General features: G+C 36.6%; 1 protein-coding gene across 9 annotated transcripts in view; it reads right to left on the reverse strand.

Moving 5' to 3' along the window:
* Nucleotides 1-1,736: 1,736 nt before the first annotated feature.
* The window catches only part of PPHLN1 (periphilin 1), a 142,446-nt gene continuing 123,358 nt past the window's right edge, over nt 1,737-20,824 (reverse strand). For 8 of the 9 annotated variants that reach the window (XM_027592934.2, XM_027592929.2, XM_027592936.2 and 5 more), the window contains one exon: nt 1,737-4,088. In XM_027592934.2, the coding sequence (XP_027448735.1) occupies nt 3,894-4,088 (195 nt within the window). In that variant the 3' untranslated portion in view covers nt 1,737-3,893. The remainder of the gene's footprint in view (nt 4,089-20,824) is intronic. The other variant, XM_027592933.2, reaches the window with a different exon arrangement.

Genomic DNA, 20,824 nt, shown 5'->3' on the forward strand with positions numbered 1-20,824 from the left:
ACAAACGTGCATCAGTCTTTAATGATACTTGTCAAGTGAGATTTTAAATAGACCTTGGAATTAACTCAGTGGACTGACAAAGCTTTTTATATAAAGGGTCACCATTACCGCAAGATCAATTATTACAATGGAAAGGCAGGACTAGTACAGCCTCCTGAGAGCCAACTTCAGTGAAGCCAACCCTCAAATACCATTTACATTAATTTGAACAAAAGGTGAGCTGCTAAGAAAAAACCAATAATGTGGCTCAAACAACGAGGACATTTATTCCTCTGTCACATTAACAGTTCGGTATTCTATGTGGTCATGCAGGGATCCAAGCTCCTTCCATCTTGTGGCTCTGCAGCAAATCAAGGCTGAGTACCTATGGTTACTACTTTGGGGAGAGGAGAAAAGAGAGCACAGAGGAGCCTATCTACCGTCCTCAGGGTCCCAGCTCATAAGAGAAATACTTCCACTCAGACTCCACAGGAATGGACTTAGCCACTCGGTCACACCTAACTGCAAAGGGGAATATAGCAAATGCAGTCCTGATGAGGCAGTCATGTGACTCTATTTCAACTCCATTACCATGAAACGCAGCAGCAAAGATTCTGCTAACTGCCTTAGTTACGAGTCATTCCTTCCAGCGCCCCCCTTTTTTTTTTCTTTTTTGTTTCACTGAATTGAGTAACATCAGTGCTCTCAAGAGAACAGGCAGAAAGGAGATGGTAAATGTATTGTGCATCACCTGCAAACCTTGGTCTGGCCAGCAGAGTGTGGCCATTACTCACAGGAGCTCCAGGTGCCAGGCTGAGCAGTGTTACGGTTATAAAGTCACCTGGGTGGCCGGCTGCCCTCAACACTGAATACTGTCCACCATGAATACTTCAGGGATGACAAGATCATCATCTCCAAAGTTGCACCCAGGAACTGTTACAGCTTGCTTTGGAGTTTAGGTTCCCTTGCAGGCAACTCTGAAATGAAGCTGAAACCAGTGTATAGTATCTGGGCAGTGCATGCGGAGTCCTTTCTGAAGGGGAGCCGGCTTTCCCTTTCTTCAGGAGGTTCTGGGTCTATAAACAGGCTCAGTGTTGCTAAGTGGCTGAGGGGCTGTGAGAAATCAATATATTTGGCAAAAAGAAACACAAAGGTAGTACTTTCAAAGGTAGTATTTTAAAATGTTGTTCTTGAATAAGGAGGAGAGAAAGGATAAAGCTACAAGCACTCAGAATCATTCATTCTGCTGTCAGCCTGTCTTTTCCCACATTTGTTGCCCATCATCTTTCCCAACCAGCTTCAGTCATACAGGCCTGTATCTTTCCCTATACCATTCCCCTCTTCCCAGACTTCTATTACGTCCCCTTCTCCGCCTGAATAAGTCCTAGACCTAGGAGTCAAATGTCACTTCTTTTGTGAAGTGTCAATGAAGACAAGTACCTACAACGTTCCAAACTGTGCTAGGAATTGGGTCACAAAGATGTGGTTCCTCCAGAGGTTACTATACAGAGGTAGGATTTTAATCCTACTATTTCTGAAACTTAGATTCGTAATTACACAATTATTGAGCACTTCTGTGTGCTCAATCTTATCTTGTTTGCTTGCTCAGATATCACAAAGTTAATGGTTTCTCAGTTCTTCCATCCTGCTGCTGAGTAGGTAAACTGAACATTGAGTAATCTTGCAGTAGAGAGTAATAAAAATCTACATTTCAGGAAAATACTTTAAGCCTGTTAGAAAAAAAGACAATCCAATTATTTAAACCTAGTTGCTTTATTTTGCACTTTTAAAATTCACAAAAAGCTTCACAATAGTGCTTTCCCCCTGTTGATCATCAAGGCTTTATGGTAAGACAATGAAAAATTTATCATATTAATTGGGCATACTCAAAAACAATGGATAATTTACAAATTTCTTTAATCAAGGACATTTTGCAAAATACAACTCTGGTACATATCTGAATTCAACTATCCTAAAATTGGTCTTTAAAAAGCTGTCAAAAACAAACAGATTTAACACTGACAAGCCTATCAGAATAATGCTGATGGCAAGGTATAAACAGCTTTAAGTGTTGAATGTAATTTGGGGGAAGGGGAGAAGAAGAAAGTATTGGTCGAACCTACATTTAAATGAGTCTGTAAGTAAAACCTCTAGTTGAATGAATTTCCAGTTTAATGAATTTCAACGAAATGAACAAATCCTTTGCCTTGGTGGTAGTGTCTTAACTTTTATTTTTAAACATGTGACATCTTGACTAAAGGAATTAAATCCTGGAATCAGAATATTTAAGGAAAAGAAAAACAAGGGGGTAGGGAAAGAAACAGTATCAGTACTTTCTTGGTCTTTCTCAGTGGGTAACAAATAAAATCACTGTTCATAATTAGGGAATTAGACTACCAGAGGTGACATGTGGGGTTTAGTTTTATGTACAATATCTAAATGGCAAAAAATAAGAGTTCAAGGAAATCTCATATAGGAAACTTAAGAAAATAATTGTTGTGTTCAAGTAGTTTTTACATCTGAGGAATGGCATAATACATATTATAGGATTCACCAAATGTACTGCTGTTTCTACTTTTAATATCATTTTTATCTCTTCTGGAGTAGCTCTTTAGATATTATCAATATAGGCCACTAAAGATAACACCAGAATTTAAGTGAGAAGAGAATGGAAATGGAAAGAGGATGGGGGGATAATGAAACCGGGTAGTAATAACAAGCATGATTTTTAAGGTTTCCTAATGCCACACAAATACATATTTTGGCTAAATGCCACTGGTCAGCTGGAAGGGATCAGGAAATGAGTGGAATATCCTAATGGTCCCAGTAAACTCGTGATTTGGATGGCTCACTCATGAAGAACTGTTTACACAGACTGCTTGGTGAGGGGTAATTGTGCTGGATTTACTGCCTACTCTGCTTTGTTTCTTTAAAGGACACTTTTGAGGACCCCTAAAAAGGGCATCAGAACAAAGATCTTGTTAAGACTACAAACAGAGATTAACAAAGGCATAATCTATAAATGGTTTGATTATGGATATATTATCAAGGACCTTCTTTGAGATGAAAAATATGGGCCTGGGGAAAAAAATGAAACTCCAGTACTACTCCCTCATATTCTAAATTTTTCTCTTTCAATTAGAAGATTCTAAAGAAACTTCAACTTGAAAAGAGCTCTCTTTTATTTCAAACTGTCCCTTCTCTTTCTTGTATATGATATTGTTTAAGACTCATATCTATGAGAATGGTTAGGAGTTTCAGGATTATTTTAACACAAAACATTGAGTTCATTTACTTGGAAAAGAATTTTATTATGAGGTCTTTTTGAGATTTAAGTGCTGTATTTTACCACAATGAGAATCTCAAAGCAAATATTCTGTAGATGCTTAAGTATTCAGTTTATTTGGATGGTATACTTGAACATAATAAAAGTTACAAAGCCTAAAATAAGCAAGCAACAAGTCAATAAAATCACAACTCAGAATTCTAACATTTTCACATGGTTTCACTGACTATGAAATGCAAAAAGACTATAAATGTTTTAAGTGGAATGATCTCTAACCTAATAAATTACACTAGTGTGACCAAAACAAATGATCGCATACTATAGAAGACAATAGAACATGAGCTGTTCTCCAGGACTGCTTTTTCAAAGCTTGAAAAATTAACTGACCCATCATTTTAGGGGGGAAAAACAGAAGTATGGATTATGAGGCTCTACATGTAGATTTTAAAAATGCTAATTAAAATATCTTAGACTATTTTAGATGTTTCTTGACATTGGAGATGTAGTCAACTATCAAAGTATTTTCTCTTCATCACAAAAATTCCATATATTAAGGATTTACACAATCCAGGGGGAAAAAAACAAACAAACCCCTAGAAACATTTTTGTTGCCTGAGCAAGTAATTTTCTAAAAAGGCTCTCCAAAATCTTGACTAGAGGTGTCATACTCTGCAATGAAATGCTTGAGTTCTTCAACACACCGCTCACCTATTTCATGTAAATTCTGTCTCAATGCAAATTGTACAGACTTTTCTAATGAAGGATCTTTTTCAATCAGCATTTTCACAACCATCCCGAAAGTTTCACAGTCTTGTCGGTAAACCTAGAAAGGTGAAATATATTGTGGTTAGCTAAGAGTAAAAATAATTAGCCAAACACTGAGCTGATTCAGTTAGCAAAATGATGACGCTGAAGCCTAAGAGGGAGATACAATAATACAACTGAACCTCCCTCACCCTTGAGTAGTCACTACTGTCAAATGCTATTTAAGCCTCTATTTCTGAGATTTGCTGACAACGTGAATGAGTAGAAAAACATTGATATGCCACATCACTGACTACAGAAGTTAGGCATGGCATTTGTCAGCATTAGGCAGTCTACTAAAAGGACATCAGACTAGAGAAGAACTAAGAACAAAGGCTTGCTAAGGCACATTCATGGCTTTATTCATTTGCTTGTTTGGAAGAAAAAAGTTTCTAAGCCCCTAACTTTAGACTCTTTGAATCATGAACAGATGACAAATTCAAAATTTTGCTTAGTATACAACAAACAAAAGACTAAAGTATCTATTTGAAAAAAACTTTTTAAGTTATAAATATTTAACCACAATTAAAGTCACCAAGGCAGAGTTAAGATCAAAACAGTGTTATATATACACGTTCATTTATGTGTATACACATATATGTATATATAAACACACACATATACACATATACATGTATACATGTGTGTATATATATATATTTTACTTCAATATGTATATATAATCTTTATCAGTGGCACTTAGATAACATTCCCTGTCCAAAAATTGCTAGGTTTTCTCCCCACTAAATATCATTTCCTTGATTTGTAGTCACAAAATGCAGTTTAGATTTCTATGCTATTTTTCATACTCTTTAATTCATGTATTTAAAGGAAAATTACAGTTAAGTATCCATGAAAAGTGAAATACAAATTACCTGATTTTAAAGAACTGTTACATGAATTTTAATTTTTCTAAATATAACAAAAACAATATAACATGCTTATTCTCTGAAAAAGGATTTATTCATTTTGAAAAACTTTAGAAAGAAGTGATTTGAGACACTGCTTGGCTTATGAGTTTTTATTCCTCCAATGATCACTACTAGTTCTTGTGGTAGTTGCTGCTGTTGTTTTTTAAATGTCTGCAATACTTTTTTATCCCTTAACAATAGCTATTTCAAGAAGAATATTTAACTCGCCGTACTTGGTTGCTAAATTGTACTAAATTCATTTCCTTGCTCTTAAAAACCATTCCACAGGCCCCAAGGAAATTAACAGAATAAGTTCTTCAATGACACAGAAATTGAAATATGTAAAAACTTAGCTTTCTCCATCTCAGCCCCTGCCCCCACATGTCTGTGTGTGATAAGATTTAATCATAACAGCCATTAAGTTTCTCAGCTATCTACACCAAACATTTATCCCAGTTTATCCTAAGGTTTACGTGGTACAGAACTGATATTACTACTCTAACAAACTAACTAACTTAGAAAACAGTACACCATTCACATGATACTACTATATGAAGTCAAGGCAACAGAGCACATGGGTTTAAAAAACACATAGTACCTAAGTCAAGCCAATGCAGTCCCCATGGGGGAAAGTCAGAACCATGATGTTTCATTCCTAGTGGAGGTAAATTCCTTACCAAACCAGTCAGCCCACATAATAACAGCATTCTAACACCAACCACAGGCCTCAGCAGACCACTTTGTGGGTGGCCTGAATTTTATAGGCTTCTTTTTAACAGATGTAGTAGATGAGGATAATGTTACTCTGTGAATTAACCTGCAAATTCTTTAATGTAAATCTGCTGTTTTCCCTAAACTGTAACTCTTCGTTTAGCATATTTACTGAACATAAATGTGCTACAGATTTGCATATCAAAGGTACAAACACATTAAAATGTGTTCATGTATTTACTTAAACTGTAAATTATCACTCTGGAGACAAGATAATACAAGCATTTAAGGACTATGTTTTATTTTTAATTTTAAGTCCTTTATGAATTATTCATTGTAACAGGCAAATGTTTGTACATTAGTTGACAAGAACAACCAGAACTGCCCAGAGCAACAGAATTCTCTCTGAAGGGGTAAATTTTCTAAAAGACTGTTTAAAATGTACTGGTTGGGCATTAGACAGGAAATAATTAGTTTTTGTTAAAGGAAGAGCCTCACCCTACAACATTTTATAAATAAAATTCACAACTGTCAGAAACCTATTTCCGAAATCTGTTCCACAGTAAACTCAATCCCAAACAGGAAGGGTGTAGTTATCTGTAGGAGAACTTGTTTGCTTATGGTCCCTGGCTGGAAATGCATTAATAATCTTCAGATCTGATATCTACAGGCCACACGGGAAGATTTTTTTTGTTGTTTCTTTTTCCCCTGATTGAACCTCATCAAAATGGGAAGCAGGTTAAAGTATGGGTGGGGTTTACATAAACTGCATAGAAATGTAGTTAAATTTGCCAGGGTAAACACTACCCAAATGTGGTTTCACACAATACTTTAATAGAGTAGCCTGTGACAATAGTTAAATTCTCACAAAGTATTTCTAGGAGTAAAGGAAAATGACAAAATAAAACCATCAAGGCTTTTTACTAAAATGTTCTTCAATGACTGGAAGAAGAGTGTCTAGCAAGTTTGTTCTATCTAAAATTGCTCATAATGACATAAAACTCCTCTAAAATGTCTATCATTTAGTCCTTACCTCTGTGCCCACAAAAAGAGAAAACAGATTTTTTTTTTTTTTTTAAGATTTTATTTATTTATTTGACAGAGAGAGAGACAGCGAGAGCAGGAACACAAGCAGGGGGAGTGGGAGAGGGAGAAGCAGGCTTCCCGCCGAGCCGGGAGCCCGATGCGGGGCTTGATCCCAGGACCCTGGGATCATGACCTGAGCTGAAGGCAGATGCTTAACTACTGAGCCACCCTGGTGTTCCAGAGAAAACAAAAATTAAGGCAATGTAAGTTGTTAGGAGAATTTTCATTTCAGACAAACCATCTTTGGCATTTGCATTAAAGTTCTCTAAGAGCATTTTGGTGGAATGGTAGAGATTACAGAGCTGTGCTATCCAATATAGTAGGCACTAGCCACAGCAGGCTACTTAAATTTAGATATATATATGCATATACTTATTTTAATATTTAATTTATATTAACATTAGGAGGTAACTGGAGGTTAACTGTAAAAGTCAGGTGTGCATATAGCCTTAAAAAGGCTGGAGATTCAAATGAGTTATTTTCTCTGTTGCTGATACCTCATCATTTCATATAATTTCCTTTATCTGAACTCATTCTGTTCAAATGCTGTATGTTCTGTTTCAGGAGAGTCACATCCTAGTGGGAAAGGTAAACAAAGACAATTAAAACACAGTACAGAGAAGACACATAGATGTAAATGGTAGTAGGGAAGCCAGAAAGAGCAGAGAAGTGGTTCCAAGAGCAGGCTTACTGAGTTCAAATCCTGACTCTACTACCCTGGTAGTAGAATAATGCCCTTCACACCTCTGCCCCCAAAATGTCCACACCTAATCCCTGGAACCTATGAATGTGTTCCCTTATATGGTGTAAGGAATTTTACAGATATGATCATGTTACAAATTTTGGATAGGGAGATTATCCTGGATTATCCAGCTGGGAAAAATGTAATCACTAGAGTCCTTTAAAAAGGAATGAAGGAGAATCCGTAAAAGAGAGGAAATGTTACCACATAAACAGAGACTGAGGGGCGCCTGGATGGCTCAGTCGGTTAAGCATCTGCCTTCAGCTCAGGTCATGATCCCTGGAACCTGGGATGGAACCCCACGTCGGGCTTCCTGCTCCGCGGGGAGCCTGCTTCTCCCTCTCCCTCTGCTACTCCCCTGGCTCATGCTCTAATATATAAATAAAATCTTAAAAAACAAAACAGAGTTTGAGTGATGCACTTTAAAGATGGAGGAGGGAGCTATCAGCCAAAGAATGCAGGCAACCTCTAGAAAATTACTGGTAAAGGCAAGGAAATAGAGTCTCCTCTAGAGACTCCAGAGGAAGTGCAGCCCTACAGACACCTTGATTTGGTCCTGGTGAAACCCACATCGTACTTTACACCTTCTTCTCAAGCTTACATGAAACACTCACCAGGAGAGATCATATTCTGGGCCATAAAACACACCTTAACAAATTTAAAAGAACAGAAATTATTTAAAGTATGCTTTCAGATCACAATAAAATTAAGTTAGAATTCAACAGAAAATGGTTAAAAATCCCAAAACATCTGGAGATTAAACAACAATACTTCTAAAATCACAATGATCAAAGAAGTCTTAAGAGAAATTATATTTTGAACTAAATGAAAATACAGTTTATCAAAATTTGTGAGATGCAGCAAAAGCAGTACTTAGAAATTTATAGCATTAAGGGGCGCTGGATGGCTCAGTCAGTAAAGTGTCTGCCTTCACCTCAGGTCATGATCCCAGGATCCTGGATCGAGTCCCGCATCAGGCTCCCTGCTCAGCGGAGAGTCTGCTTCTCCCTCTGCCCCTCCCCCTGCTCAAGCTCGCTCTCAAATAAATAAAATCTTTAAAAAAAAAAAAGAAAAAATAGAAGTTTATAGCATTAAAAAAATCACATATTAGAAAAGAAGACATAAAATAATCTAAGCTAGGAAACTAGAAAAAAAAGAGCAAATTAAATCCAAAGAGAGAAAAAATAAAAATTCCAATTTCTGCTCTAACAGAAATTAGTGAAAGTGAAAACAGTAACCTAGAAAATGAATGAAACCAAAAGCTGGTTCTCTGAAAACATCAAATTGATAGATCTTTAGCCAGGCTAACCAAGAAAAGGGAAGACTAAAGTTATTAATATCAAAATTGAAAAAGGGGTCATCACTACTGATCTCATGGACATTAAAAGGATTATCAAGGAGTATCATGAATAACCCTATGCCCACTAATTTGATAACTTAGATGAAATGGACCAATTTCTTGAAAGACACAGTCTACCAAACCCAAACAAGGAGAGGTAGATAATTCGAATAGGCCTACATCTACGAAAAGAAATTGAATCAAGCCTGGGTGGCTCAGTCAGTTAAGCGTCTGCCTTCAGCTCAGGTCATGATCCCAGGGTCCTGGTATCGAGCCCTGTGTTGGGCTCCTTGCTCAGTAGGGAGCCTGCTTCCCCCTCTCCCTCTGCCTGATGTTCCCCATGCTTGTGCATGCGTGCTCTGTCAATAAATAAATTTAAAAAAAAATTAATCAACAATTAACCTTCCAAAACAGAAAGCACTAGGCCCAGATGGTTTCAATGGTGAATTCTACTTAACACTAAAGTAAGAAATGATACCAATTCTCTACAATCTCTTTGAGGCCAGTATAACCTTATTATCAAAACCAAAGATATTAGTACAAAGGAAAATTATAGACCAATCTCTTTCCTGAACACAGATGGAAAAAAAAATCTTCAACACAATATTAGCAAATCCAAGAATGTATCGAAAGAATTATGCACTACAACCAAATGGGATTTATCCCAGGAATGCAAGGCTTGTTCAACATCTGAAAATCAATTAATGCAATCCATCACATCAATAAGCTAGAAAAAAATCACAGGATCATAAGTATAGATGCAGAAAAAGCATCTGACAAAATCCATGACAAATTGATTCATGACAAAACTGTCTACAAACTAAGAATAAAGGGAACTTCCTCAACTTAATAAAGAAAATCTACAAAAACCCTAAAACTAACATTACATGGCGAAAAAGTAAATGTTTTCTTTCTAAGATAAGGAACAAGACAAGGATGATCCCTTTTACCACTCCTTTTCAACACTCTACTGGAAATCCTAGTTAATACAGTAAGGCAAGAAAAGAAAATGAAAAGTATACCAATTAGAAAGAATAAATAAAACTGTGTTTACACTGTTGGTAGGAATGCAAGCTGGTGCAGCCACTGTGAAAAACAGTATGCAGGTTCCTTGGAAAGTTGAAAATAGAGCTACCCTATGATCCAGCAATTGCACTACTAGGTATTTACCCCAAAGATACAAATGTATTGATCCAAAGGGGCACCTGCACCCAATCTTTATAGCAGCAATGTCCACAATAGCCATACTATGGAAAGAGCCCAGATGTCCATTGACAGAGGAATGGATAAAGAAGATGTGGTATATATATATACAATGAAATGCTACTCAGCCATCAAAAAACTGAAATCTTGCCGTTTGCAATGTCGTGGATGGAACTAGAGGGTATTATGCTAAGCAAAATAAGTCAGAGAGTAACGATTATCATATGATCTCACTGATACGTGGAATTTAAGAAACAAGGCAGAGGATCATAGGGGAAGAGAGAAAAAAAATGAAACAAGATGAAACCAGAGAGGGAGACAAACCATAAGAGACTCTTAATCTCAGGAAACAAAACTGAGGGTTGCTGGAGGGGAGAGGGGTGGTGGAATGGGGTAACTGGGTGATGGACATTGGGGAGGGTATATGTTGTAATGAGCACTGAGTATAAGACTGATGAATCACAGACCTGTACCTCTGAAACAAATACTACATTATATATTAATTTTAAAAAATAATAAATTTTTAAAAATGGGCAAAAAATCTGAACAGATACCTCACCAAAAAAGACATCTGGATGACAAATACGCACATGAAGATTTCAATATCATATGTTATTAGGATATTGAAAATTCAAACAATGTGGTATCAGTACACATTTACCAGAATGGTTAAAATCCAAAACACAACCCCAATTTCTGGCAAGAATGTGAAGCAACAGAACTCTCTCTTTCATTGCTGGCGGGAATGCAAAATGATACTGGCCACTTTGGTAGATAGTTTAGTGGTTTCTTACAAAGCTAAACATACAGTCTGAGCATATGATCCAGCAATGATGCTCCTAGGTATTTACCCCAATGAGCTGAAAACTGTGTTCATGCAAAAACTACACACAAATGTTTACAGCAACTTTATGCATAATTACCCCAAACTGGAAGCATGCAAGATACCCTTCAGCAGATGAATGGGTACACTGTGGGACATCCATACACTGGAATAATTTTTGGTGATAAAAAGAAATGAGCTACCACAGCCACAAAAAAAGAAGAACCTTAAATGGTTATTGCTAAGTGAAAGAAGTCAGTCTGAAAAGGCCACCCAATGCTTGATTCCCACTACATGACATCTAGAAACCAGCAAAACTATAGGGACAGTAAAAAGATCAGTGGTTGATAGTGGGAAAAGGATAAATAGGTGCACAGGGCACCTTTAGGGTGGTGAAACTATTCTGTATGATATTGCATGATCTATCACATCATACATTTTTCATTTGTGAAAGTTCACAAAACTGTATGACAGAAAAAGTGATCCCTAAACTATGGACTATAGTTAATAATAATGTATCAGTACTGGCTCATCAATCCTAACAAATTTATCACAACAATGCAAAAATGCTAATGAGAGTGGAAATTCAATGGAGAGAGGGAGTATATGGGAACTTTCTTAAAATTTTTCTATAAACCTAAAACTGCTATAATAAATAAATTCTATTAAAAAAATTTTTTAAATCACACAAATGAAAAGCAGGGTGGAAAAGTTACCCTCTCTGCCTCAGTTTCAGGACCTATAGACCTGACTATGCTATTATAATGATTAAATGAGATCATAAAAAGCACTTAGAATAGGGGCGCCTGGGTGGCTCAGTTGGTTAAGCGACTGCCTTCGGCTCGGGTCATGATCTCGGGGTTCTGGGATCGAGCCCCGCATCGGGCTCCCTGCTAGGCAGGAAGGCTGCTTCTCCCTCTCCCACTCCCCCTGCTTGTGCTCCCTCTCTTGCTGTCTGTCAAATAAATAAATAAAATCTTTAAAAAAAAAAAAAGCACTTAGAATAGTGCCTACTACAAGGGAAGCATTTATGTTAGATATAGTGATGAGGATGATGAAAAGAGAAGAAACAACTGTCTGTCTAGAGAAGGGAGTATCAGAAAATGGTAATGAACCGATTCTCTAAACATGGTAAGTTCACTCTAGTAAAATAAGGAAGAAGAGGGCGCCTGGGTGGCTCAATTGGTTAAGCGACTGCCTTCGACTCAGGTCATGATCCTGGAGTCCTGGGATCAAGTCCCACATCAGGCTCCCTGCTCAGCAGGGAGTCTGCTTCTCCCTCTGACCCTCTTCCCTCTCATGCTCTCTGTCTCTCTCATTCTCTCTCTCTCAAATAAATAAATAAAATCTTTAAAATAAAATAAAATAAAATAAGGAAGAAAAGGAAACAGCATTTTGGGAAAATTTAATTGGCTTGGCATAGCTAAAGCGTAAAGTGTATTCACTCTCAAAGTAGATCATGAAGAGCTTTTTTTTAAAGAAGTTTAGACCTCAACCTATAAATCAGCAATTAGCAAATGGGGAAAGAGCTACAAGGAGGAACTGGATCCTTTGGATGTATCAGGGAGAGAAAATGGCTGAGAATCAACATTAAGAGCTCCTGAGGGCCAGGACAATGAATGTCACATGATGTGTTAAAGAAAGATGAGATTAGAGGCTTTACAAGTAATTAAGTAGCAATACAGGGGTGCCTGGGTGGCTCAGTTGGTTAAGTGTCCGCCTTCAATTTGGGTCATGATCCCAGGACCCTGGGATTGAGCCTCAAGTCAGGCTCCCTGCTCAGCAGGGAGGCTGCTTTTCCCTCTCCCTCTGCTAGTGCTCTCTTTTTCTCTCCCTCTCTCTCCCAAATAAATAAAATAAATAAAATAAAATAAATAAATAAATAAAATAAAATAAATAAATAAAATCTTAAAAAAAAAAAAAGCCATACAGATGTAATAATGTGGAGAATGATGGGTGGGAGGTTTTCTAATTTTTATTTATTTCAAGAGGGAGGGTACTGGGAATGGGAGATAAATTAAATACCTAGTATGTAATTGAGGCACCTGTCAACAGGAAGCAGATTACTGAGTCTGGACTTTGGAAGAAAAAAACAGAGGAGGAAGGGAGACTGGGAAGGAAGTACAAAGGGTGGGGGGGGGGGAGAGAATTCTTAACATCTTTAGCACTGATGCCAGCTGAGACCACAGGAGTTCCCTGAAATAAGGAGTAAGTTCTTTCTAGCCCCAGTGTCTGATAGAAAGTAGATACTCAGTAAATGCTGAATAAATAGCTAAAGTCTGCTCTGAGAACAAAAGACAGCCAGAGTAGATACCTAAAGGCACCAGTATCAGCCAAAGAAGAGACAATAAGGAAGACTAAAAACCAGAAAAGAGTGAAGGCACAGGTGCCAAGAAAAACATTTGTAAAAGAAGAATATAGTCAAGCAAATGTCAGCGAAAAATCAAAGCTGACAAACAAAACATACTGATCAGACTGGGAAACTAGGGGCCTGGCTGGTTAGCTGCAAGAGCAGTTTATTGGCATGGTGGAGATTACAGAGTTGTACTGTCTAATACAGTAGCCACTAGCCGTATTTGACTATTTAAATTTTAATAAAAATGAAAAATTCGGTTTCTCAGTTCCTAGCCCTATTTCAAATGCTAGTGGCTACCATACTGGACAGTGCAAATATAAAAAATTTCCATCAACACAGAAAATTCTACTAAGTAGTGTTAATACAGAGGATTAAGAAGTGGGAAAAAAGGTAAAGATGTAGTGATAAGTGTTGACCTGGTAAATTAAATATATATTTGCAATTATTTTACCATTAAAGTATACATAAAAACTTACCACTTTTAAAGGAGCATTGTGAAATATAATAATTAGTATCTGTAAAATGTCCTACATTCTTTTGGTGAAATGTGTATAAAGATGTAAGTTAAAAAAAGAAACTCCAATTGAGGCTTAATATACGAGGAAACATTCATAACGTCTAGTGTGTTGATGAGGTCAGGAAAAAAGTAACAGCATACTGATGTTAAATACTGGAGACAAATTTAAACCCTTTAATTTGGGTCTGCAGTAATGCAGAAGGTGTCAAAACTATGTTTGCATCTATGTTGCTGCTTGTGCTATATATTAATAGAAAAAGATATCGTTAAGACTTCCTCCTCAGGGGCGCCTGGGTGGCTCAGTTGGTTAAGCGACTGCCTTCGGCTCAGGTCATGATCCTGGAGTCCCGGGATCGAGTCCCGCATCGGGCTTCCTGCTCAGCAGGGAGTCTGCTTCTCCCTCTGACCCTCTTCCCTCTCGTGCTTTCTATCTCTCATTCTCTCTCTCTCTCAAATAAATAAATAAAATCTTTAAAAAAAAAAAAAAAAAGACTTCCTCCTCAAAGTTGCAGCCCCACCGGCTCTCAAAAGCAGGCTCAGGTCATGATCCTGGAGTCCCCAGGATCCAGTCCCGCATAGGACTCCCTGCTCGGCAGGGAGTCTGCTTCTCCTTCTGACCCTCCCCCCTCTCATGTGCTCTTTCTCGCTCTCTCAAGTAAATAAATAAAATCTTATAAAAAAAAAAAGCACGGCAACTGAAAAGAACACTGGTGGTTGCTAAGAAATGCATTATGAACACATGGATTAGATTTCAACCACCTGCATTCAGTATGTAGGTACAATTATTACGGCCACATAAAAGTAACTCCAAAATTAATGATAAAGCGGAATGCTACAAACTCTTAGCAATCGATGTTTGTAAAATTCTCATCCATAATTATAGATCAATTTATAAATTTACAGGATTCAAAGGTTAATAAATATTTTTTTACCATTTCTAGCTCATAATACACTAAGTAGACAAAAATAAATGAAGTAATTCCAGAGTCTACACAATCTTTCACTAGTGCCCAAAGCAGATCTCAGAGATTAAATATAGAAACTAGACAAATCTCCAATTAATACGAGTGAAAAAAGGTGCAAAGGAACTATGTAAACCATGATACCATTTATGTATGTTTTAAAAACAGTTTATTTAGTTTAGGGATATACATATATATACTAAAAATAGAAAAACATACACAAGAAAGACAACTCTAAGAAGGAAAGAAGCCAGCAGGGATCTGAGAAAGGGTTTATATCCGTAATATCTTATTCCTTTAAAAAGAGAAAAAAGTCACAACTCTACTTAATGACATGTATGCTGAAGTATTTAGGAATGAAGTGTATTAAGATTTGCAACGTACTTAGACACGCATCAAAAAATAAGATGAATTACTGGATGAATACAGGAATGGATAGGTAAGTGACAAAGCAAATAAAACAAAATGTTAATTATAGAATGTAGATGATGACGGTATGGTTGTGCACCATTTAATTCCTAATATTCAAAAATTTTCATAATAAAATGTTAAGGGGGAAAGAGATCTAAAGCAAAATAGGCCCAAAGGTAGGTATATGGCTCTGATCATCTCAGCTTATAAATGAAGGATCTGTTTTGCTTGGACCCTGGATGATGAGCTTTGCATTTTCTCAATGTGGGTTGAGAATTACAGATATTAATGAATCTGTAAATGCAGGTATAGATTTGAATGACAGATAACTGTACCTGCCAACCAACTAAAACTCACCTACTATGTGCAAAGCACTGGATTTGGTCAATAATATAGCACACCCTGCTCAAAGAAATTAGATCCTAGAAAAAAGAGTAATAAATTATGAAAACCATAAAGCAAAATACAGTAAATGCCATAGAGAAATACAAAGTATAATAATTCCAAAGGAAAAATCATAATGGGCAGAGAGAAGGAGGATTAAAAGCACTGAGACAGTGCTGGTATTCTAGGCAACCTGAAAACTTGGAAATAAAACAGCACGGTATGCTTTAAAAAAAAAAAAAATCTTGGACTATAGGGAAGTTTTAGAAAAGATGGCTGATGGATACACCAGAATTAAAATGGAGCTAGAAATGAACAGGTTGGACTTAAGGTTTACCTTATCCTTGGACTTAAAACAACTTATGTTACACTCCAGACATTTTTTTTTCCTCACATCAGACAATAAACCACTAAGACTGTGGATTAGAGGAAAACTAATGTATTCATTATGCAATATCCCCTTCAAATCTGATTCAGTAGGCCAGGAAAAATAATGTTGTGTTTAATGTCAGTTATTGGCTTGAGAAAAAAACTGCTAGCATTCCACAAATATAAAAAGGCTAAATCTAAAGAAAAATTGTCATAAGATAAAAGGCAATTAAATACATTATAAAATAGGTTTAAAAATTCTATTGGTTAAGAAAATGATTAACAGTAAGTATTTTGCAAAATGACAAAATCTTTCATGTGGCTTTTAATATTTTCATGTCTAAGGACAATATAAATTCTTTAATAAAGGCAAGGAGGGGAAGGCTTAATTTAGACGTTTTCCTAAGTGAATGTCTAAAACACTCACCACAATGAAATAGATCACAGGTTAACATGGCAAATCAATTCCTTAAAAGATATTTGTCCCTCAGAATGTATTTCCCTTGAATAAAAACAAAAATCAAGTTAAAAGAAGGTGAAATTTCTTATGTATATATTAAACTGATTTTTTACATATAGCTGTTATAAAAATTATAGTAGGTGAAATTAGTATAATGTTTACCAATGAGCATACAACTAAAAAAAAAATCCGAGTTATCCAAAGAAAATTTATTTTAATTAGGATTATTTCCAAATAAATCTTTTTAGAAATTAATAGATGATTTTTAATTGCTCATGAGGTAGTACAGTCCTCAAATGATTTAACAGTAATAATCAGAAAAGTGCAATATCCTGACAATAGAAAAGGTCATGTTTTAGATTTGATTAAGGCTAAAAGAAAGCTGGGGCACCTGGGTGGCTCAGTCGTTAAGCGTCTGCCTTCGGCTCAGGTCATGATCCCAGGGTCCTGGGATCGAGCTCTGTATCGGGCTCCCCTTTCGGCGGGGAGCCTGCTTCTCCCTCTCCCACTCCCCCTGCTTGTGTTCCCTCTCTCGTTATGTCTCTATCAAATAAATAAATAAAATCTTAAAAAAAAAAAACAAACCCTAGAAGAAAGCAAATAATTAGCAACAACTTGTTCCCTAAGTGAAAAATCTTACAGTGGTCTGAGAGATCTAAGAGGAGCAACCTCCATCCATCCAGTTACCCTATGATAGGAGAAATCTGTCAGCAGGAGCAACTAAGCTAAGCTATTTCCAAAACCCCCTTTACCTCCTCCCAGTTCTCTGGCAAAGTGGGTTGGAGAGAATCCAATATTAAGATTGCTTTAACCTTGTGAAGATACGGAAAAATGGCTCAGAACCTAAAAGTATTGGGGTGCCTGAATGGTGCAGTCAGTTAGGCATCTGATTCTTGGTTTTGGCTCAGGTCGTGATCCCAGGGTCATGAGATTGATCCCTGAGTTAGGCTCCACGCAGAGTCTGCGTGGGACTCTCTCTCAAATAAATCAATCAATCTTAAAAAAAGAAAAAAAAAGAAGGAGAAGAAGAAGAGCCTAAAAGTATTAACAGTTACCAAGCCTAATCTTTAAGTCCTCAGGGAGGGCTCACTACATAGGAAAAATTCTAGGAGAATGGAAAGGAATCCTAGGCAAAGGTCTCTATGACTAGAAATGGTTATGGGTTACAATTCTAAAGGGTTTTTTGTTTGTTTAAACATAATAGCATTTAGAAATTATTGGCATATCAGAAACATTAAGTCACTGGCAACATTTTCATATAGCCTTTTACATTATTTTATGTACCAGGAATCCTCACAAGCACTCTAGGTAAGTATCCCCTTTTTATAAAAATATTGAAGCAGAGAGATTAAAGGGAGTTAGCTGTAAAAAGTACGATATTCACAGTCTAGGTTTCTCATTTACCCTTTCCCATACCACTGCTATAATTCAACAAGATTGTCTAAATCCAAAATAGAAATAAAGCCACAACTGAGACTAAATTCTTGGCAAAGATAAATTAATCTGTTTGGTTTTGAAGAACGGTGTAAGGAGAGTGGCTTGGAGGAGCCTGGAAGGTAGGTCACTATTATGAGACAATGAGACACCATTGACATCATTCTATACTTTGTCATTCCCTTAGTGAAATCTGAAACTTGGACTATTTCCCCAGTTCCAGGGAGGCCACTAAAATAAATTTATAAAAAGTAAACAGGTAAGAGCTATCTTCCTCAGGGTGAGGAAAAGTACTACTGTTCTGTAAGGTACTTCTGCTGTGGTTGGTGAAAGAGCAGTTTATGTTTGAAATGGGACATGTCCTATGTATTCTGCAGGGGAGTCTAGTTCTTCTTAGTTCTGTTTTTTTTTCTCCTCAAGTGATTCAGATAACCAGGAACACTGACCCTATCATTCCATTTCTTTCATCATTAAAATTCCATACTGAAAAGGTGATTTTAGGGGAAATCACTTTTCCTACTATGAAAGTTCTCCATGTCTCACACTGAAAGTTATGGGTTCGGCACACATGTGCTGTTGTGCTTTTTTCCTTTTCTGTTTTCTGTAACATTAGCATGTACTACAGGTTGGAAAAACTCATTTTTGTTACAGTATCATGGTATTGTGAATTTTCAGCTCAAGATAAAGAAGTCCTTGCTGATGTAATAGTTTGGGAGAATTTTTAAAATGTTTGCCATAGTCTCTTTTTAGTGAAGGTGATGGGAGTGGGGGTTGTTAAGAAGTTACAAAACTAAAAGGTGCCAGTGAAGGGGTAGGAAACACAAATGGTGGGCAAGATTACCTGTAACTCCACAGACAGGCAGCTTCTGCAGTTTCTGCTTAGCTGTCCCTTCCTACCCTCACTCCCATCCTGAGACAGGCCTCTGACAGCTGTATTTATAGTATATGCCAAATGAAAAAAATACACTTATAGAAGAAGAATTAAAGGATGCTGACGATGAAGATGAATCCCAGGGTTTAGATTATGAATCAGATTTATGAAGTTGATAATGACAAGGAATATAGGAAGAGTGGATGTTGGTAGAGGTAGAGAGGGAGGCACTGAGCAAAAGAAGGGAAATTAGGAAGAGAAACTGCCCGATGGCCTTCCAATTACAGGGTCAACACCTGATTTCTGCCTTTGCCCCATGAGAAATTCTTGTAAACTTTCAATACTTTCCCTTTACTTGCTAAAGGTAGTTTGAGTGGGTTTTGTTAACTTGTAATCAAAAGGAACTTTCTCCAGATACCTAGTACAATAGCCAGCTACGTGGAAGAGAGGTTACTTGGCCCTCTGGGCTGGGATGGCAATCTGCGAGCAGCAAAGATGTGCACATTGATACCCGCACTGCAGTGTATCACCTCGGCAGCAGTGCTTAATACTGGCAGGAATGCCAAGGTGATAGGAGAAATTGATTTTCTCTTCAATGCAACTGGAAACCTATCAAAGGTGCTTCAGAAGGCTTTATCCAACATAGTTCAAGTTAGGCTACACTTTTCCATGGTAAGAACTAAGTAACAACAAATCCTTGGAGTTTCCACTAAAACCACAGCCTTCCGTTACTCCTACTGAAAAAAAAAAGTATCTGCTTTCAGCTCATCATTTGCAAGTGTAAGAAACAGAATATTACTGGTCTCCTTAATCACACTTCTACTAAAGAGAGGCTTTTCAATTAGATAACATATAATACCACTACAAATGCTCCTAAAATGTGTTTTTTCTTTCCAGAAGAAAGGAATTATTCATAACACAAATAGCACAGCTTCATTTTAAAAATAGGAACTGCAGTATCATGTATATTAAAAGAAGGTTAAAATTAATTAATATTAAAAACAATTCATCATTTTACTTTTATCTCTGAAGGCATTATGTACAGTGGGGAAAGTCCATAAGTCCCATTACATATGAATGAAAATACCTATTTTCAAGGTCTATCTACAGATAATTTCTAGTCTACATTTTTAATACTATAACTTAAAGAGTGTAATTGGTATAGGATTTAAAATTAATTTTGATCTGGCCACTTGACATTACAAAAGAAACTACTAATGACTTCTTAAATGATACTGAAGTTCCTTCCAAGAATCAGAGACATACTTATGACAATATTGTACAGAGAAATGAAGAGACCATGTTAGATCATGATGTTGTCATTGTTGTATCAATCAGTTACACTGCTACTCAGCATTCTACTCAAGAAAAGCACCTAGGTGTTAATCACTAAGTATGGTGCTATTAAATTTTGGTAAATGGAAATATAAACCTGGTCTTCAGTAAGCCTTTTTGAGGATAGAATTTAGCTACAGCCAACAATTTGAGGCAGGAATCTAGTCCAATGAAATTTTTTGATAATGTTTACAGGTAATTTTGGGTAAGCTGGTATTACTGAGTACAACTAAATATTCTATTTATTTGAAATTCTGAGGGTAAAAATGATAGTACTATAACTATGAAATTCTACTGGAATCCTGAAGGTCTAATAAACCTTATCATATATATTTTCATATGTAGTACATTTATGACAATTTTTTTAAATGAGTTATTATTTTAAAAGTCTATGCTTTTAAATTAGATTTTTTTTTGGCTGGCAAAATGGCTAAGACTGGAATGATTGGTATATTTTAGGTAAGAATAACAGGGAAAACCAGAAATGAAATTTTTGTTTGGATTAGCAGCAGTGAACACTGAATTGGTTCAGATAAAATAAGGGTCAAAAGGCTGACCACCTTACTATAAGAGCCAAAAAACCCCAGCAGACTGCGGTATCCCCTTTAACCTTACTTCGTGCAAGATTACCATGTGCACATGCAGATACAATGTAGACAGAAATTTTTAATATAAACACATCCTGGAAAAATGCATTGAACCATTTCTTTCCTCAGATATTTTCAGTATCCCATGTGGCTTTACTCTGTGAGAGTTCAGTGTGCTTCACGTTATAGTATTTAAAAGTCCAGAAATTAATATTTATGGTTAAGACTTAGTTCCTGAGCAAACACTAAATCAT

This window comes from Zalophus californianus, chromosome 9 (genome assembly GCF_009762305.2).
Source record: "Zalophus californianus isolate mZalCal1 chromosome 9, mZalCal1.pri.v2, whole genome shotgun sequence".
NCBI classification, from domain to species: domain Eukaryota; kingdom Metazoa; phylum Chordata; class Mammalia; order Carnivora; family Otariidae; genus Zalophus; species Zalophus californianus.